General features: G+C 47.1%; 1 protein-coding gene across 2 annotated transcripts in view; it reads right to left on the bottom strand.

Moving 5' to 3' along the window:
• GNAO1 (G protein subunit alpha o1) overlaps positions 1-10,616 on the bottom strand; it is a 215,640-nt gene extending 205,024 nt beyond the window's left edge. The window contains exons 1-2 of one of the 2 annotated variants that reach the window (XM_088135920.1): positions 9,671-10,616; positions 8,942-8,984 (exon numbers count right to left, since the gene is read on the bottom strand). In XM_088135920.1, coding sequence (XP_087992046.1) covers positions 8,942-8,984; positions 9,671-9,788 — 161 coding nt within the window. In that variant the 5' untranslated portion in view covers positions 9,789-10,616. The remainder of the gene's footprint in view (positions 1-8,941; positions 8,985-9,670) is intronic. The other variant, XM_088135919.1, reaches the window with a different exon arrangement.
• Between the last annotated feature and the right edge of the window lie 2,355 nt (positions 10,617-12,971).

Below are 12,971 nucleotides of genomic sequence, written 5' to 3'. Positions count from 1 at the left end.
CAGATCCACCACACTTCAAATATAGTTTCAATCCTCTGAAATTGATCAGATGGAAGCACCACAGTCAGATTCTGAGTTTTGGGACCATGGGTTGAACAAATAATTATCATTATCGTCGTTTCAAACCTATTCTCATTTCAAACTACCGGTACTAATACAGACTGCAGATCTAGGCATTATTTACTTCTTTTATTTTTAGCCTGCTCTAGAAGGGGGTACAAGTATAAATGATATAAATTTAATTTTATACAAGTGATATAAAACAAACAGTAAACCCATTTCTCATAAAAGCCAATATAAACAGGAAGGTATAGAAACTCAAGAATTAAAACATCATTCATTAAAATAAGTTCAATACCAGGAACTAATTTTTCATATCTTCATATGGCACCCAATCTCAGGCCAACCTACCTCACAGGCTTGCTTTTGGGGAAAAATGAAAGAAGGCAATGCCAGCTATGGAGCCTTGAGCTCCTGAATGAAAAGCGAAATATAAACCTAACCAACAGAGAAATGCATAACTCCCAGGAATCAACTTTGTAATTATGGCAGCATATACAATAGTGGAATAAAATAAATACATATTATTTATTTATTTATTTATTTGGCAATGTTATTTATCAGCTACTCTTTCAGGGTGGCTATTGTAAGGAAAATTTAAGGAAGGGAATGATATAAAACCATATACACAGTAAACCTAATATTCTTTGGAAAGTCAGCATGGGTTAGTGGGGAAGGTGTTCAACTGGCCCTGTAGAGACCCAGGTTCTAGTCCACCCTCAGTCACAGAAGCTCATAGGCTGAATTTGGAGCAGTCCCTCCCTCTCAGCCCAAGAGCCAATCAGGTGTAGTAATGAAGATGCTGGACTAGGAGCAAGGAAACCCACCTTCTAGTCTTCTTTCAGACACAGAAGCTTCCATGGTGACTTTGAACCAGACTATCTCCCAGCAAGCTATGTCAAAGGACTTGTTGTGGGGGAAAAATAGGAGGAGGAAATGCACTGAGCTCCCCAATGAAAGCTGAGATTATATATCCAGAAACATTTTGGTGTGTCTCCTTCTTTATTTACTAGGTTTACAAATCCTCCTAAAACTATCTCTGACCTTAGCAGAACTTCATCCCCAAACCTACCTAGGCAGAAGCAACTTCTGCAAAGAACAGCCTGATGAATGTCGGTCTCTAATCTTGAAGATAACACCCGAGACCTATTTTCAGCTCCTGGAACTGGCATGTGAGGAATGCATTTCCTGACATAAACATGATATGATAAGTTGCCATCATGTTGGTGGGACTGTGAGACCAGCTGAGTTTGTGATTTTCCAAACACTACCAGCGTAAATGTGACTGGATTTTACAAATATGATCATTGAGACTATAGAAGGCAGAAACTGAAATGTTTCCCTGGGTCAAAATCAAATAAACTGTGGCTTCTGGTTTTCCCTGATTTGAAAGCCAATTTGAGGTATGGTAACATGAAGTGGGCAAAAGAGAGTCAAATCTAAATCTTTCCATGGCCATAAAACAGAAGGGGTGACCTTCAGTCCATCATTGGTCCCTTCTCCTTATCTACCTCATCTAATGCAGGGCAAAGCAATTTTCCTGCATATTTCCTTCTTTAATAAGTTGAAAGAGAATTTGCTTTCAAAATTCTCAGGAATGGCAATGGAAGTCTCCTAGATAGAATCTGACTTTCTAAATTTAATGATTAGGTAGTCATGGGGAGCGTGCAAATGACCCAGCTTTCAAGTGACCATCCTTTCCCCACTGCAGTAGTCTCATGGCTTCCTGTATATCAGATGGATCCCAAGGGAAGCCACCTGCAGAAAATTCCATGCTTCCCTATTTTTTTTTCCCCAGCCCTTTTACTCCTGTCACCTCTATGAAAAAATCCTGCCCCTGTTGTGCAATTTCCAGAGAAGATCAGAGAATTCATCCACCCAGTTTCTCTGGTTCTAATCTCACAGACCTGTTTGTGACTATACAATGGAAGAGGGGAAAGAGAGGAAACTGTACTGGGGGGACACTTGGAATATAAAGGTAAAACACGTGCATGTGTGTATCTATCTGTCAAGGAATTAAGATTAGCAAGAAAAGTCCTCTTAATGATACCTTTACAGGCCTAGCTATCAAAGCCATGGAAAAATGTTCTCCATCAGGAAGTGCACTTAGATCCAGTTTTTATTACAGTTAAAAAGGATTTCATCTCTTTTTACTATCTGCTCCCTTGTTAGAGTTCTATAGATAGAAATGGAGGGGATTAATTGAAATAAATAAATGTATGTAGTATTGCAGAGAAAAATAAAGACTAGAACTTGCCTGTTTTCCCACAGGAGTCCCTGTGTTTGGGAGGGACCTAGAACATGTAAAGTTTTCTACTAGCCAATTAACAACCAGCTAAGATATGAGGAATATAAGACACTAACATCTGCACGGCAATCAAACAGTCTGTCTATGGAGATTATGGGTTTTGCATCTCGGGAGCTTTTAAAGAACAGGTTGGACAGCCAACTTCTCAAGGATGTTAAATGGATTTCCCCTCACACTACAGAAGCTTGGACTAGGTGAACCTTGTGGTCCCTTCCAACTACAAGAACCAACCTAAGTAGCAAGAGACCCATATGTGTAACAGTTCCAGTACAGAGCAGAGTCAGCATACAAACCAGAAGTGAGTCCAGATAATCAGTTCTAGGGGAAGGAATAAAAGTTCCTATCAGCTAGCCACAAAAGTATCCAAAATAATGATTTCTAGAGCAGTGTTTCTCAAACTTGCCAACATGTGTGGATTTCAACTCCCAAAATTCCTTAGCCACACTTCTTAAAGATACCAAGTTTGAGAAACAGTGTTCTGGTGCTAAGTAGGCTCCAGCTGATCAGCTACATATCCCAGCCTCTCCTCCTTAAACCAGATGGTTTGCATTGGCTTAATGCAGACTGCTGACCTACTCAGGGGTAACAGCCACATCTCAATAGCCCATTACCCTGAAATAGCTTTTGCAATCTGGTGCTTCTGAGTCTTTCAACTCTCTAAATCTCAGTTCCCTCTTGCTCTTGCATGCTTTTGCTCTGTGGATGACAAATGTTCCACAGATGCATTCCTGCCTGACCTGCTCGAGCTGCTCCTGTTATCTCATGGTAAGTTGAAATTGTTCAGGATGATCATCCTTGATTTCAACCTCCTGTCCTTAGTGAGGTGTTTTGAGGCAGCAAGAGATGTCATGGTTGCCATGACAACCGTTGGTGTGTGGCTGACCCATTGCACTGAGGAGGTCACACAATAGACCTGGTTTATACTTTGGAGCAGCTGGAATGTGGGGAGACATAAGAACTACACCCTGGCCATGGACAGATCCCTTTCTGGTGACTATGGGGTTGATCAATGCTACTACAAGGAGATGAGGGCCTGCGGGATGGCTGGCTGGGGAATCCTGGGAGTTGAAGTCCACATATCTTAAAGTTGCCAAGGTTGAGAAACATTGGTCTACAGGGTTCACTGGTACCACCAGAAGTAGACTTTCTCAGCAACTGAAGAGGGCAGCCTAGTCAAACTTTGGAATAAGGAGCCCACTGTATTTGCTTGCAGACTTGGAAAGTACTTGGGGCAACCCTGATTAGCACGCAGGGCTGCAGTGTTAGCAGTCCAGTCTTCCCCTCTTGTCCTGTCTCTAGGCCTACAGCTTTCCAAGGGACCGCCCCCTTCCCCAGCTCCTGTAGCCCCTCTTGGACCACAACAAGAATCTTTATTACCCATATCTAGCTTCTTACACAAAGAGGTGGTTTCTTTTGCTTCTTTTCTTGAACAGAGAAACTTTAGGAGCCTCTCCACTTGGGGTCAGAAGCAAGAGTTTCCAAATTCATACTCCTCAGCTCTACTGTTCTGGGAACACAAAGACCTTCGGGGCATCATAGAACCAAGGAGACCAACCAGAGGAGTCCAAATATGGAGATTCTGCATCACCAAGCCAAATGAAGCCTAGGTTTCATGCCAAGCCTAAAGAATGCTATTTCCTTTCATTTAAACTTAACATGACAACAATAAGTATCTAGAGATACTATCTGTGCATCTCCACCAATTGAAATAAAATTGTAACACACAATCAGCTTGGAATTTGCCTCCAGTCTTTCTTATCCCCTTTCCACAGTCTTCCATTTCAATCAAAGGAAAACTCTTCCTGGGTCACTGGGCAGTTAGATTCCAAGTTTAGGCTGCCTTGAAGGGAGGGAAAATGTTCAGACAAATCTCCAACACAGGAGCTCCAGATGATTGACTGCTCTGGTGTGCCAGGCACAGATGCTTAGTACAAAACCAAGAGAACCTGCAAGGTTTTCATCCAGTGCCATATGGCAAACTTCAGTTTGAAAATGCAGAACATCATACCCAAATGCATCAGCTTCAATCTAGTTCTAATTCCGTGCATCTAAGAGTCCGTCTGAGCATGTGTTTGTCTACAGAACCCAACAAAATGTGCCCATCCTCCAAATGACTTCATATCAAGTTCATTGTGGGACCCATGTTCATTATTATCACTACTATTTGTACACACTCTTCAATTCAGGTCAATTCCCACCCTAAAGCTCTAAATACTCTAAAGGACAAAAATAAAAATTCAGCTCTGCCCATTCTGTGATATCTTCAACTAAAGTTTAGAGAGCTAAGCCACGACCTTTGACAGTTGGAAGGTTGTTTATTTCTGTTCCTACACATAATTTAACAGGAAAGCAAATATTTTCAGGTTAAACCAAGTCTAATAACAAGTTTGATTTTCATAGCAACTAGCCTGCAAGGAAAAATGCAACCATTTGTGCCTTAGCCTGCTCCATAAAAGATCAAGCCTCTGTTTATTTTTCCATAGTGTGAGTAAACCAGGGCATCAGTTCAGGCCTAAAGAGGTTGCTGCTTATCTTAGCTTATCTCAGGCTAGATATGAGGTCCCATGTTCTCCTTAATTTGGGAAGATGGAGGTGGGGAGAAGAGCACCAGAGGCAAGGAAAGATATTTAAAGAAAAAGAAAGTCAGAGAAATTATAACTCACTTGAGAAGATATCAAGAAATGCTTTGCCTAAAGAAGGGGGAGGACCCTTAAAGAATATTTGCTATGCTTTTTTTTATAGCTCATAAGTTGTTCCCACAACACATTAGATTAAGCTAAAATGGGGTTGGGTAACCTGTAGTTCTGTGTGTTGTGGGAACCCAACCAGTTTCTTGGATGATGAACCTGGTCATCAGGTCAATATGGTTGATTTGTCTGAGCATAACATATAATGTGAATTCAACTACTTTCTATAGTGGAACAGGATGTGCGAACCCAGGCATGGGTAACAGTGACCCACTGGTTTTGTCATCCTCTGTCATACCTGCCTGATCTGTTTTGAAAAAAGGGCTCTCTTTTTGACATACATGGTGTTTACCTATGGGGCCATTTATAACATCAGAAACCCAAGGGTTGTGTTCTCGCAACCAGGTCAGTGAAAAACCTAGCACACACCTTTATATCATATACTATTTGGTTAGCTTTTAACTTTGGTTAGTTGTTGTTGTTAGTGGCTTGGCATATTGTATGAAGCCAGGCCGTTTGATTAATGGCTTAGTATAATCGGGTTTGTTGTGTGAACAAAGCTAAAGTTGGACTAGAGAATTGGGGGGCTCCAGTGGAACCATCATAAGGTCTATGGCCCAGACATCAGAAGCAAAGGACATATGAGGAGGAACTTAAACCCCACGAGGGCACCAAATCAACTACTGAAGACTGGGGAGGAGCAAGCAAGCCCATCATTCAGCAGTTCACCTTCGAAATCACAAGGTCCCAATATGAGATCTCAGGGCACAGGACTGTGAAATTCCTCTCCGTCCCTTCATCTTTGTATAAATTAAGGAAGGACAAATGGTTGGAGTCAGTATAAGAAATTTCATAGGGTCTGAAAGTATGAGATTTGGGCTCCCAGGTCCAGGCTGCAAAAAGATTATATATGTCTCCTGAAATTGTACAAAAATAAAAGTGGGATATAAATCTAATAACTAACGAAATGAAAGCGTTGCTTTTTCCTGCCATCTCATGTTCATCTGGCTATTTGCAGCCCAGGTCTGGTAATGCTGCTTAAGATGGAGATGTGTCTTCCATGCATCAACACAGCCACTGTTTTGTTTTTTAAGTTCCTCTAAGCCCTCAGTTTAGAGGGCCTCCCTCTGGATTCTAAAGTAGAAGATCCGATTCAGACTGCAATGAAGCTAAACCAAATTCAGAGACCTCAAGTCCTCCACTAATATCTCACACTGATCAAACAGGAATTAAAGTGACCCACTGTATAGGTTTGTGGTGAAGACAGGGGTCATTCAACCCCATCTGAATGTTTCATCATGCACAAGCCTTCCCCAATTTAGCATTGTCCAAAGGAACCTGTGGTCAGTATCTGAGGTCCAGTGCATTTGGAGAGCGCCAAGTTAAGGACATGACACTTTGGCTGAAATAATCCAGTGCAGGCTTAAATTAAGTTTATGTATGTAAACCAGTGTTTCTCAACCTTGGCAGTTTGAAGATGTGTGGACTTCAACTCCCAGAATTCCCCAGCTGGCTGGGGAATTCTGGGAGTTGAAGTCCACACATCTTCAAGCTGCCAAGGTTGAGAAACACTGATGTAAACTACCCACCCACAAAAGTTTTGCTGGAGAGCAAAGACCTTGTAAAAACCAAATAAGAAATTATAAAATAATTTAAAAGTGTCTTTGTATAGTACAAACTTTAAAACTGTTATTTAGAGCATTTTATCTGAGCAATCACCTTTTTGGATAGGGTTTTTCAAAGCGATTAGCAAGTGGCACTGGCTGGATTCTGACAAGATGCTAAACCAAGCTAAAATTGGGAAAGGGCTCCAGTGTGTTGTGGGAACTCAGTCATTGTTTGAGCATGCCTTAGCACAGCCCATCGCACCAAGCCAGCTTAGGGTTGGGCGTCGCCTTTGGAAGAACAGGGCATTTGTATCTTGTTTATCTTGAGTTTCAAATCCATCGCTCGGGTGTCCGATCAGAGCCGAACCTTTCCCGGCTCTTGCCGAAGCAGCGGGCTTCGCAACCGAATGCCTCCGAAGGCAAGGCGAGTCCCACGCCCGATCAGAGCCGAGCCAAGCCGAAGCTTGCCGAGCTCCCCGGAGCCCATCGCGTCTTCCAGTCTCTGCCGGGCGCTGTCCACCGCCTGCGCCGCCTGAAACCTCCGCGTATTTAACAGCCCGGGCGCGCTACAGAAAAACGCGGACACGGACACGCACAGCCAGGGCTGGCCGGGAGCAGGCCCCCAAGGTCTCTCTGCGTGTGTGGGTGCGTGCGCGCATTTGTGTGTGCACAGGTGCGGGTGCACACCGAGGCGTGCAAATATCCCCCGAGCGCCTCTCTCTTAGCAACCTGCAGGGCATCCAAAGGCTGCTGAGAAGGCTGTTTTGCAACGGGCAACGGCCGGCCCTCTCCGGCTTTCGCAGCGGGAGAGAAAGGCGGCCCTTTTTCCGCAGCTGAGTGCAAGGCAAGCCTGGCGCCGCCGCTCCCTTCGTCATCTCGACGTCTCGCCTCCTAGCCACCCGGTCCCTCGCTTTCCTTGGCCAAGGGCGCCCGGAAGAGGCGCTCCCGCTCAGCAGGGAGCGTGTGTACGCGTGAGTGCACACACGCACCCCTGTGCTGCACCCGCTGCCTCATGGATCTGCCTCCCGCGCCCCGCCCCACAAGCCTCTCGGGAGTTCAAATCAGCGTCACTGATTGCTCGCGGGGAGAGGTCCGATGCAGAAAGCCCTCCTCCTTACGATCTGCAAGGGTTAGGAATCCGGCACATTCACACGTTCCGGATGTCGGGTGTCAACGGGGAGGGGGAAGAACGAGGAGGGCCTGCTCGCCTCCGTTTGCAGGATGTCGATCTCCTGCCCCGGCTTAATTTGGAGAGACAGCCAAGTTCTGCCCTGATTAATTAAAGTACAGGGAACGGCTGCAAGCTAGAAAGCCGCGAAAGGGAGGGAGGGGAGAGGAGAGGCTGATGGAAACTAGTTTCAGATCGGTATTATTAGGTGCCTGTCCACCGATCCACATGTCCAGGCCGAAACCCAGCCCTAACCAGTCCGAGACAAAGACTGGAAACGCAGGCAAAGGAGCGCCCGTCTGGGAAGCAGGTGGAGGTGGGGGGGGGGGGGGAAGCAGAGAGTAATTGAATGCTAGTCTTTAGCGCACAAATGCCTAGGCCAGGGCTGTGTTTCTCTCGGGCCCCGACCCCACCCCGCTCCAGCCACCATTCTTCGGAGGAGGAAGGAAGGAAAGGAGGAAGAGAAGAAATCCGATTTCAGCACCACAGCGGTGAACAGCACCGCACACCTGGAGCCGCGGGGCCGGGCGAGCCCTCCGCAAAGCACAGACACCCGGGGCCCTGGGAGGCGGGGGGGGGGGGGTGTTCCGCCGCTCTTCTGCCCACCTGCGCCTCCAGCTTTTACAACAGCCGCTCCAGATGTTGGGCCCGGACAAGGCAGCGTGAGAACACAATCTCCTCCCCCTCCCCAGCTTTTCCCACTTCAAACATGGCGGAGACTCATTCATTGAGGCAAAACCCCGGAGCCTGGTAGCCCCTTTTCCAACTAACTCATTTTATTAAAAACTTATTAAAAGGCATAAACTCACGAGAGCCGATGCCTTTTAATAAAATGGGTTAGTCGGAAAAGCAGCTACCAAGCTCCGGTTTTTTTTTGCCACCATAGAAGAACGGCTCTGCTCCTACAAATTCATTGAACCAAGGAGCTGGCTGCCTTTCCTCCGCCCAGTTGTCTCCCATCCCCAAAATCCAAGAAATCGACCAAGGCAGAAAACAGGAAACCGCTGGGCTCCCCCCCCCCCCATTAAGAAAGAGAGAGAGAGAGAGAATGAATCAGTTACAATGCACGTATTTTAGCTCTCCCACTATACTATTGGATGAACCGACTTACTTCATTTGCTTCACAATTGTGCTTTTTCCGGATTCCCCAGCCCCTGTTGGGACAAAATAGAAGAAAAAAGGAGGGGGTGGGATTAAAACCTTCATAAAAGCGAAATCTGGCCAGTGTGAGAGTATAAGAAGATAAAGCAGATAACACGGGGAAGAGGAGTGGCGGAGCTAATGGCTCTGTGGGGAGAGGGGAGCAAACGGCGATGTTTGTGCAATTGAGTTTTCGGTGCAAAAAAGGCAAGAGATGAGGGAGTTACATTTTTAAAAAAAACAGCTGGGGAGGGTAAGGAGGACCCTACCTGTTGGGGGAGGCGGGGAATTGGGGAGGGGCTGAGATGGGGTTATATTTAGTCAGTCCATCAAAAGGTGCGGCAGAAGATGGAGAGTGAAAATACACACACCTAGTTGGTGGAAGGCAGTGATTTACTGGGGGGGGGGGGGAGATAAAAGGTTCTGGGGAAATGGCCTTAGACAAGACAGCAAAGCTACACGGGGAGGAGGTGAATTGCAGCCGCAAAGGGACCGAGCGGGGCTGCGGCGGAAATCGTGCAAACGGGCAGCGCAGGTCGGTGGGCGCCGAACCACACCTGAGAGCAGACAGGCGGGGGGCGGGAGGAGAGGACGTGAGTGTGCAAATCTATCTGGGTGTGCGTGTGTGTGTGGAGGGGGAGAGGGAACAGATTAAAGCGGGGGGGGGGCGACGGAGAAGGAAGCGCGGCCCTCGGCTTACCTAGCAGAAGCAGTTTCACATCCTTGGCCGCGCTGATCCCGTCCTCCTTGAGGTTCTTCTCGATCGCTTTGCTCCTCTCCAGGGCGGCCCTTTCCTCGGCGCTCAGCGTACATCCCATGGTGGCCCCAAGTCGGGAATGGCTCCGGGCTGGCGGACCCTTCTCCTTCGCCTCTTCCCCCCCGCCCTTTCTCGGACGATCCAAGGGGGGGAAAGCCGGCAGCGGGGGCTCGGGTGGCTACCCCGAAGGCCAAGGGGGGTCCTCTCTTTGCCTGGGGCTGCTTCTGACCCCTCTCCCTTCTCCCCCTTCTTCCCAGCGCTGCTCTCGCCCGCCCCAGCGGATCAAGGCATCCAAAGGAACGAGCCGAGCTTGCGGGAGCCGCAGGAGCTGGTCGGGGGGGCGCCGGGAGAAGGGAGGGGAGGGGGCTTGCCTGCCGGAGGGGTCGGAGAAGCGGCTCTGAGGAAGCGGCGGCGGCGGCGGCGGTGGCGGCGGCAGCGGCGCTCTAGTCGTCTACCCCTGCCAGAGACAGAGCTGGCCCCGGCTGCTGCGCTCCGGCTCCAGTGGCGTGTGCGGAGCTGAAGAACCTGCTCGGGTTTTTTTTTCCGCCCCTTCCTCCCCTCCTTCGTCGGCCAGAATTTCTTGCTTTCCGATTTCCTTTCCGGTTTTTTTTTTTTTTCCTTAAATTCCCGGGTGGCGGGCTGCTGTTGGACTGGGGTTTTCCCCCTTTTCCTTTCCCCTCCCCCTAATCTGGGGGTCTCTAATGGGCGGCGGCGGCGGCGGCGATGGCTGCGAGCGATCGCATCGTTCAGCCGATCCTAACGGAGAGAAACGCAGAAAGGGTGGGGGGGAGAGCGCCCGCGCGCGCGTCCGCGAGCCAGCCGGAGGAGGAGGAGGAGGGCGAGCGCGCCAGGGCTCTGCGCTGCTGACTTCAAGGGGCGAGGCGAGGCCGGCTGGCTTGGTGACGTCTGTGGCTCCCCGCCCGCGCATGCGCACAGGCCAGACAATTCGGCCCCTGGGGTGGGGCGGGGGGGTGCGGAGATGGATAGTAGGGCGTCTGTCCTGCCAACCTCCAGCAGCGGGGTGGGTCGAGCGATCCCCAACGGTTGCTGCTACTGAGGCTTAGCCCCCCCCCCCGGCTTTAACTGGGTAGGGAAGGCTGGCCGGAGGGGGGGGGGGAATGTGTGTGAAGAGAAGTGAATGCTCAGAATGCGCCAGATGCAACCAAGGAGACTCGCCTGCCCCCTTCTGCCTTGATTTACTTGTTCTTCCCTCCCTTTTTAATTAAGATGCAGCTTTTTTTAAAATTTCATGTAAAAGTAGGTGCGGTTTTCTCTTATTTATTTTAAAAAACGGGCACTTTTTAAAAAATAGATCCCCCCCCCATGCGCGGGTTTGTGAGTTGGTTTGTTCGGTGCATTTTTAACATGGCCCTTCTTTTTATTTTTCCCAAGAAGGAATGCAAAAATAAGTGGAGAGTCAACATGCAGAAAGGTTGGGGTCTTCTCCAGAAAGACAGCACCCCAAATGTGGAGCAAAGATCTACCTATTCTGATGAACTGTTTTTGCTCCCCTAGGTTGTAGGGGGGTTCCTCGGGGCATCAAGACCACACAAACTGGACACAAAGCCTTGGCTCACACCACGTTTGAAGCTTTGGTGTAAACATCGCAGTCATGGCTGGAAACCAGGATTGATGGCTTTCTAGTGTGTCAGTTTAGCCAATCCTGGTTTATTCAGTAAACACTATGGCTTGATGTGATGAATGAATCTAGTGCCAAACAGTTTGTTCTCAGCTCCTGGTATTCAGATGGCTTTGCACAGATAAGGAAGGATCTGCAAAGCCATCATGGGTAGTTGAGTTGTGACAAACTGATCCTTCTCCATCTCCCTGGGCCAAAAGGCATGATGCAAATTGTTGTAATTTACTGCTGGTGTTGTCAGAAAGTGTTCAGCTAGGCAACAATCCAGAGCTGATTTAGAAAGCCTAATGCTTGGATGTGTGATCATGAGGAAATCTCAGGTTTGAAGATTAGATAAAGAAATTGAAAGTCATCACTGAAAAAAAGTGAGGGCAATTCATCGCCGTACATTGCCAAGAAAACTGCATGGATGTGTCCATATAACTCATGAGACGAATTCCATGTTGTCCTTTTTAAAATCAGGAAGTCAGTGAAGTTCTGACAAGTCTTGGTTTGAGTAGTCATTGTTGGAGGAGAGCCATGTTAATCAATGGGAGCCAACAATCAGGAGGAGCCTGGTAGGAGCTTTCCAGACTAATAAAAGCTTCTGCCTTTTAATAAAATTGGTTAGCCTGAAAAGGGGCTGCCAAGGTCCTTCTGATGTTTGAGACCAAGTAAAATCTCAGTTGTAGTCAAGCCTTCATCCATACTAAGTAGCCACCCTGCAAGGTCCTTCTCCGGTTACAGCAGAGAGGCCATTGAAAAGCCAAATCAATGCTAGTCATTGGGCCAGAGGAGATACAAAGATGCCAGACAGGCATTTTTGAAATAGGAATAATCACACAAGCAAAGTGTTGGGGGGGGGGGGGAGGTATTTTTTTTACTAGAAAACTGACTGGGTATCCAAAAGTTGCATATAGCTCTGCTAAGCCATGGTTTTAATAATGTTTGTTAAATAAGACACTTGGCACTTGACTCAGATTCTAACTTACTGGCACTTTTACAGACCATAATGGCTGGTGTTGCACTTTTCACTAAGCCAAAAGCAAAGAAATTACCTTATGGCTTAGTGCAAGGTGTGAACCAGATGAGTGTTTTTGAATTCTCCACTGGAAGTATTCCCAAAGAGACATTTTGAGTGCGCAGATCAGCATCTCTAATTGCATTCAGTTGAATTCTGAATGCAGGTACAGTATATTTTCACATTTATTTTTATTCATTATTAAATGCATGCCTGTCATTCTGTTTATGTAAGCAAGGCGGCTTACAACAATCATACTATATGATTTTTAAAATGGAAAAACAGTAAAATTAATAGTGGTAACATCCACTGCATACCTTTCCTCTCAATCCTCTCTACAGATGGGAAAAGCCTACCTGTGATCTGTATTATTGTTCGCTGATCAGAAGTTGCAAAGCTCTTTATAAATATGATAGAGGGAATTTGAGCTGGTTTTTTAAAAATGTAAAGACAGTAAGAGGATGCAAAGTGCACCATTAGGGTCCTTAGTTATTTAAAAATCTGTGGTTACCATCTTTTAAGCTTTCATACGATCCTTCCCAGGTAGAGTGTAACTGCACCTATTACACTTGATCCACAGAGAAGGAAAAGCATTTCACTGTTGT

This window comes from Python bivittatus, unplaced genomic scaffold (assembly GCF_059951505.1).
Source record: "Python bivittatus isolate LINGU-HERP-01145 unplaced genomic scaffold, Pbiv_v1 ctg000190_np1212, whole genome shotgun sequence".
Taxonomy (NCBI): Eukaryota; Metazoa; Chordata; class Lepidosauria; order Squamata; family Pythonidae; genus Python; species Python bivittatus.
The sequence above is the reverse complement of the archived record's forward strand: the minus strand, read 5'-3'. Positions and strand labels throughout refer to the sequence as shown.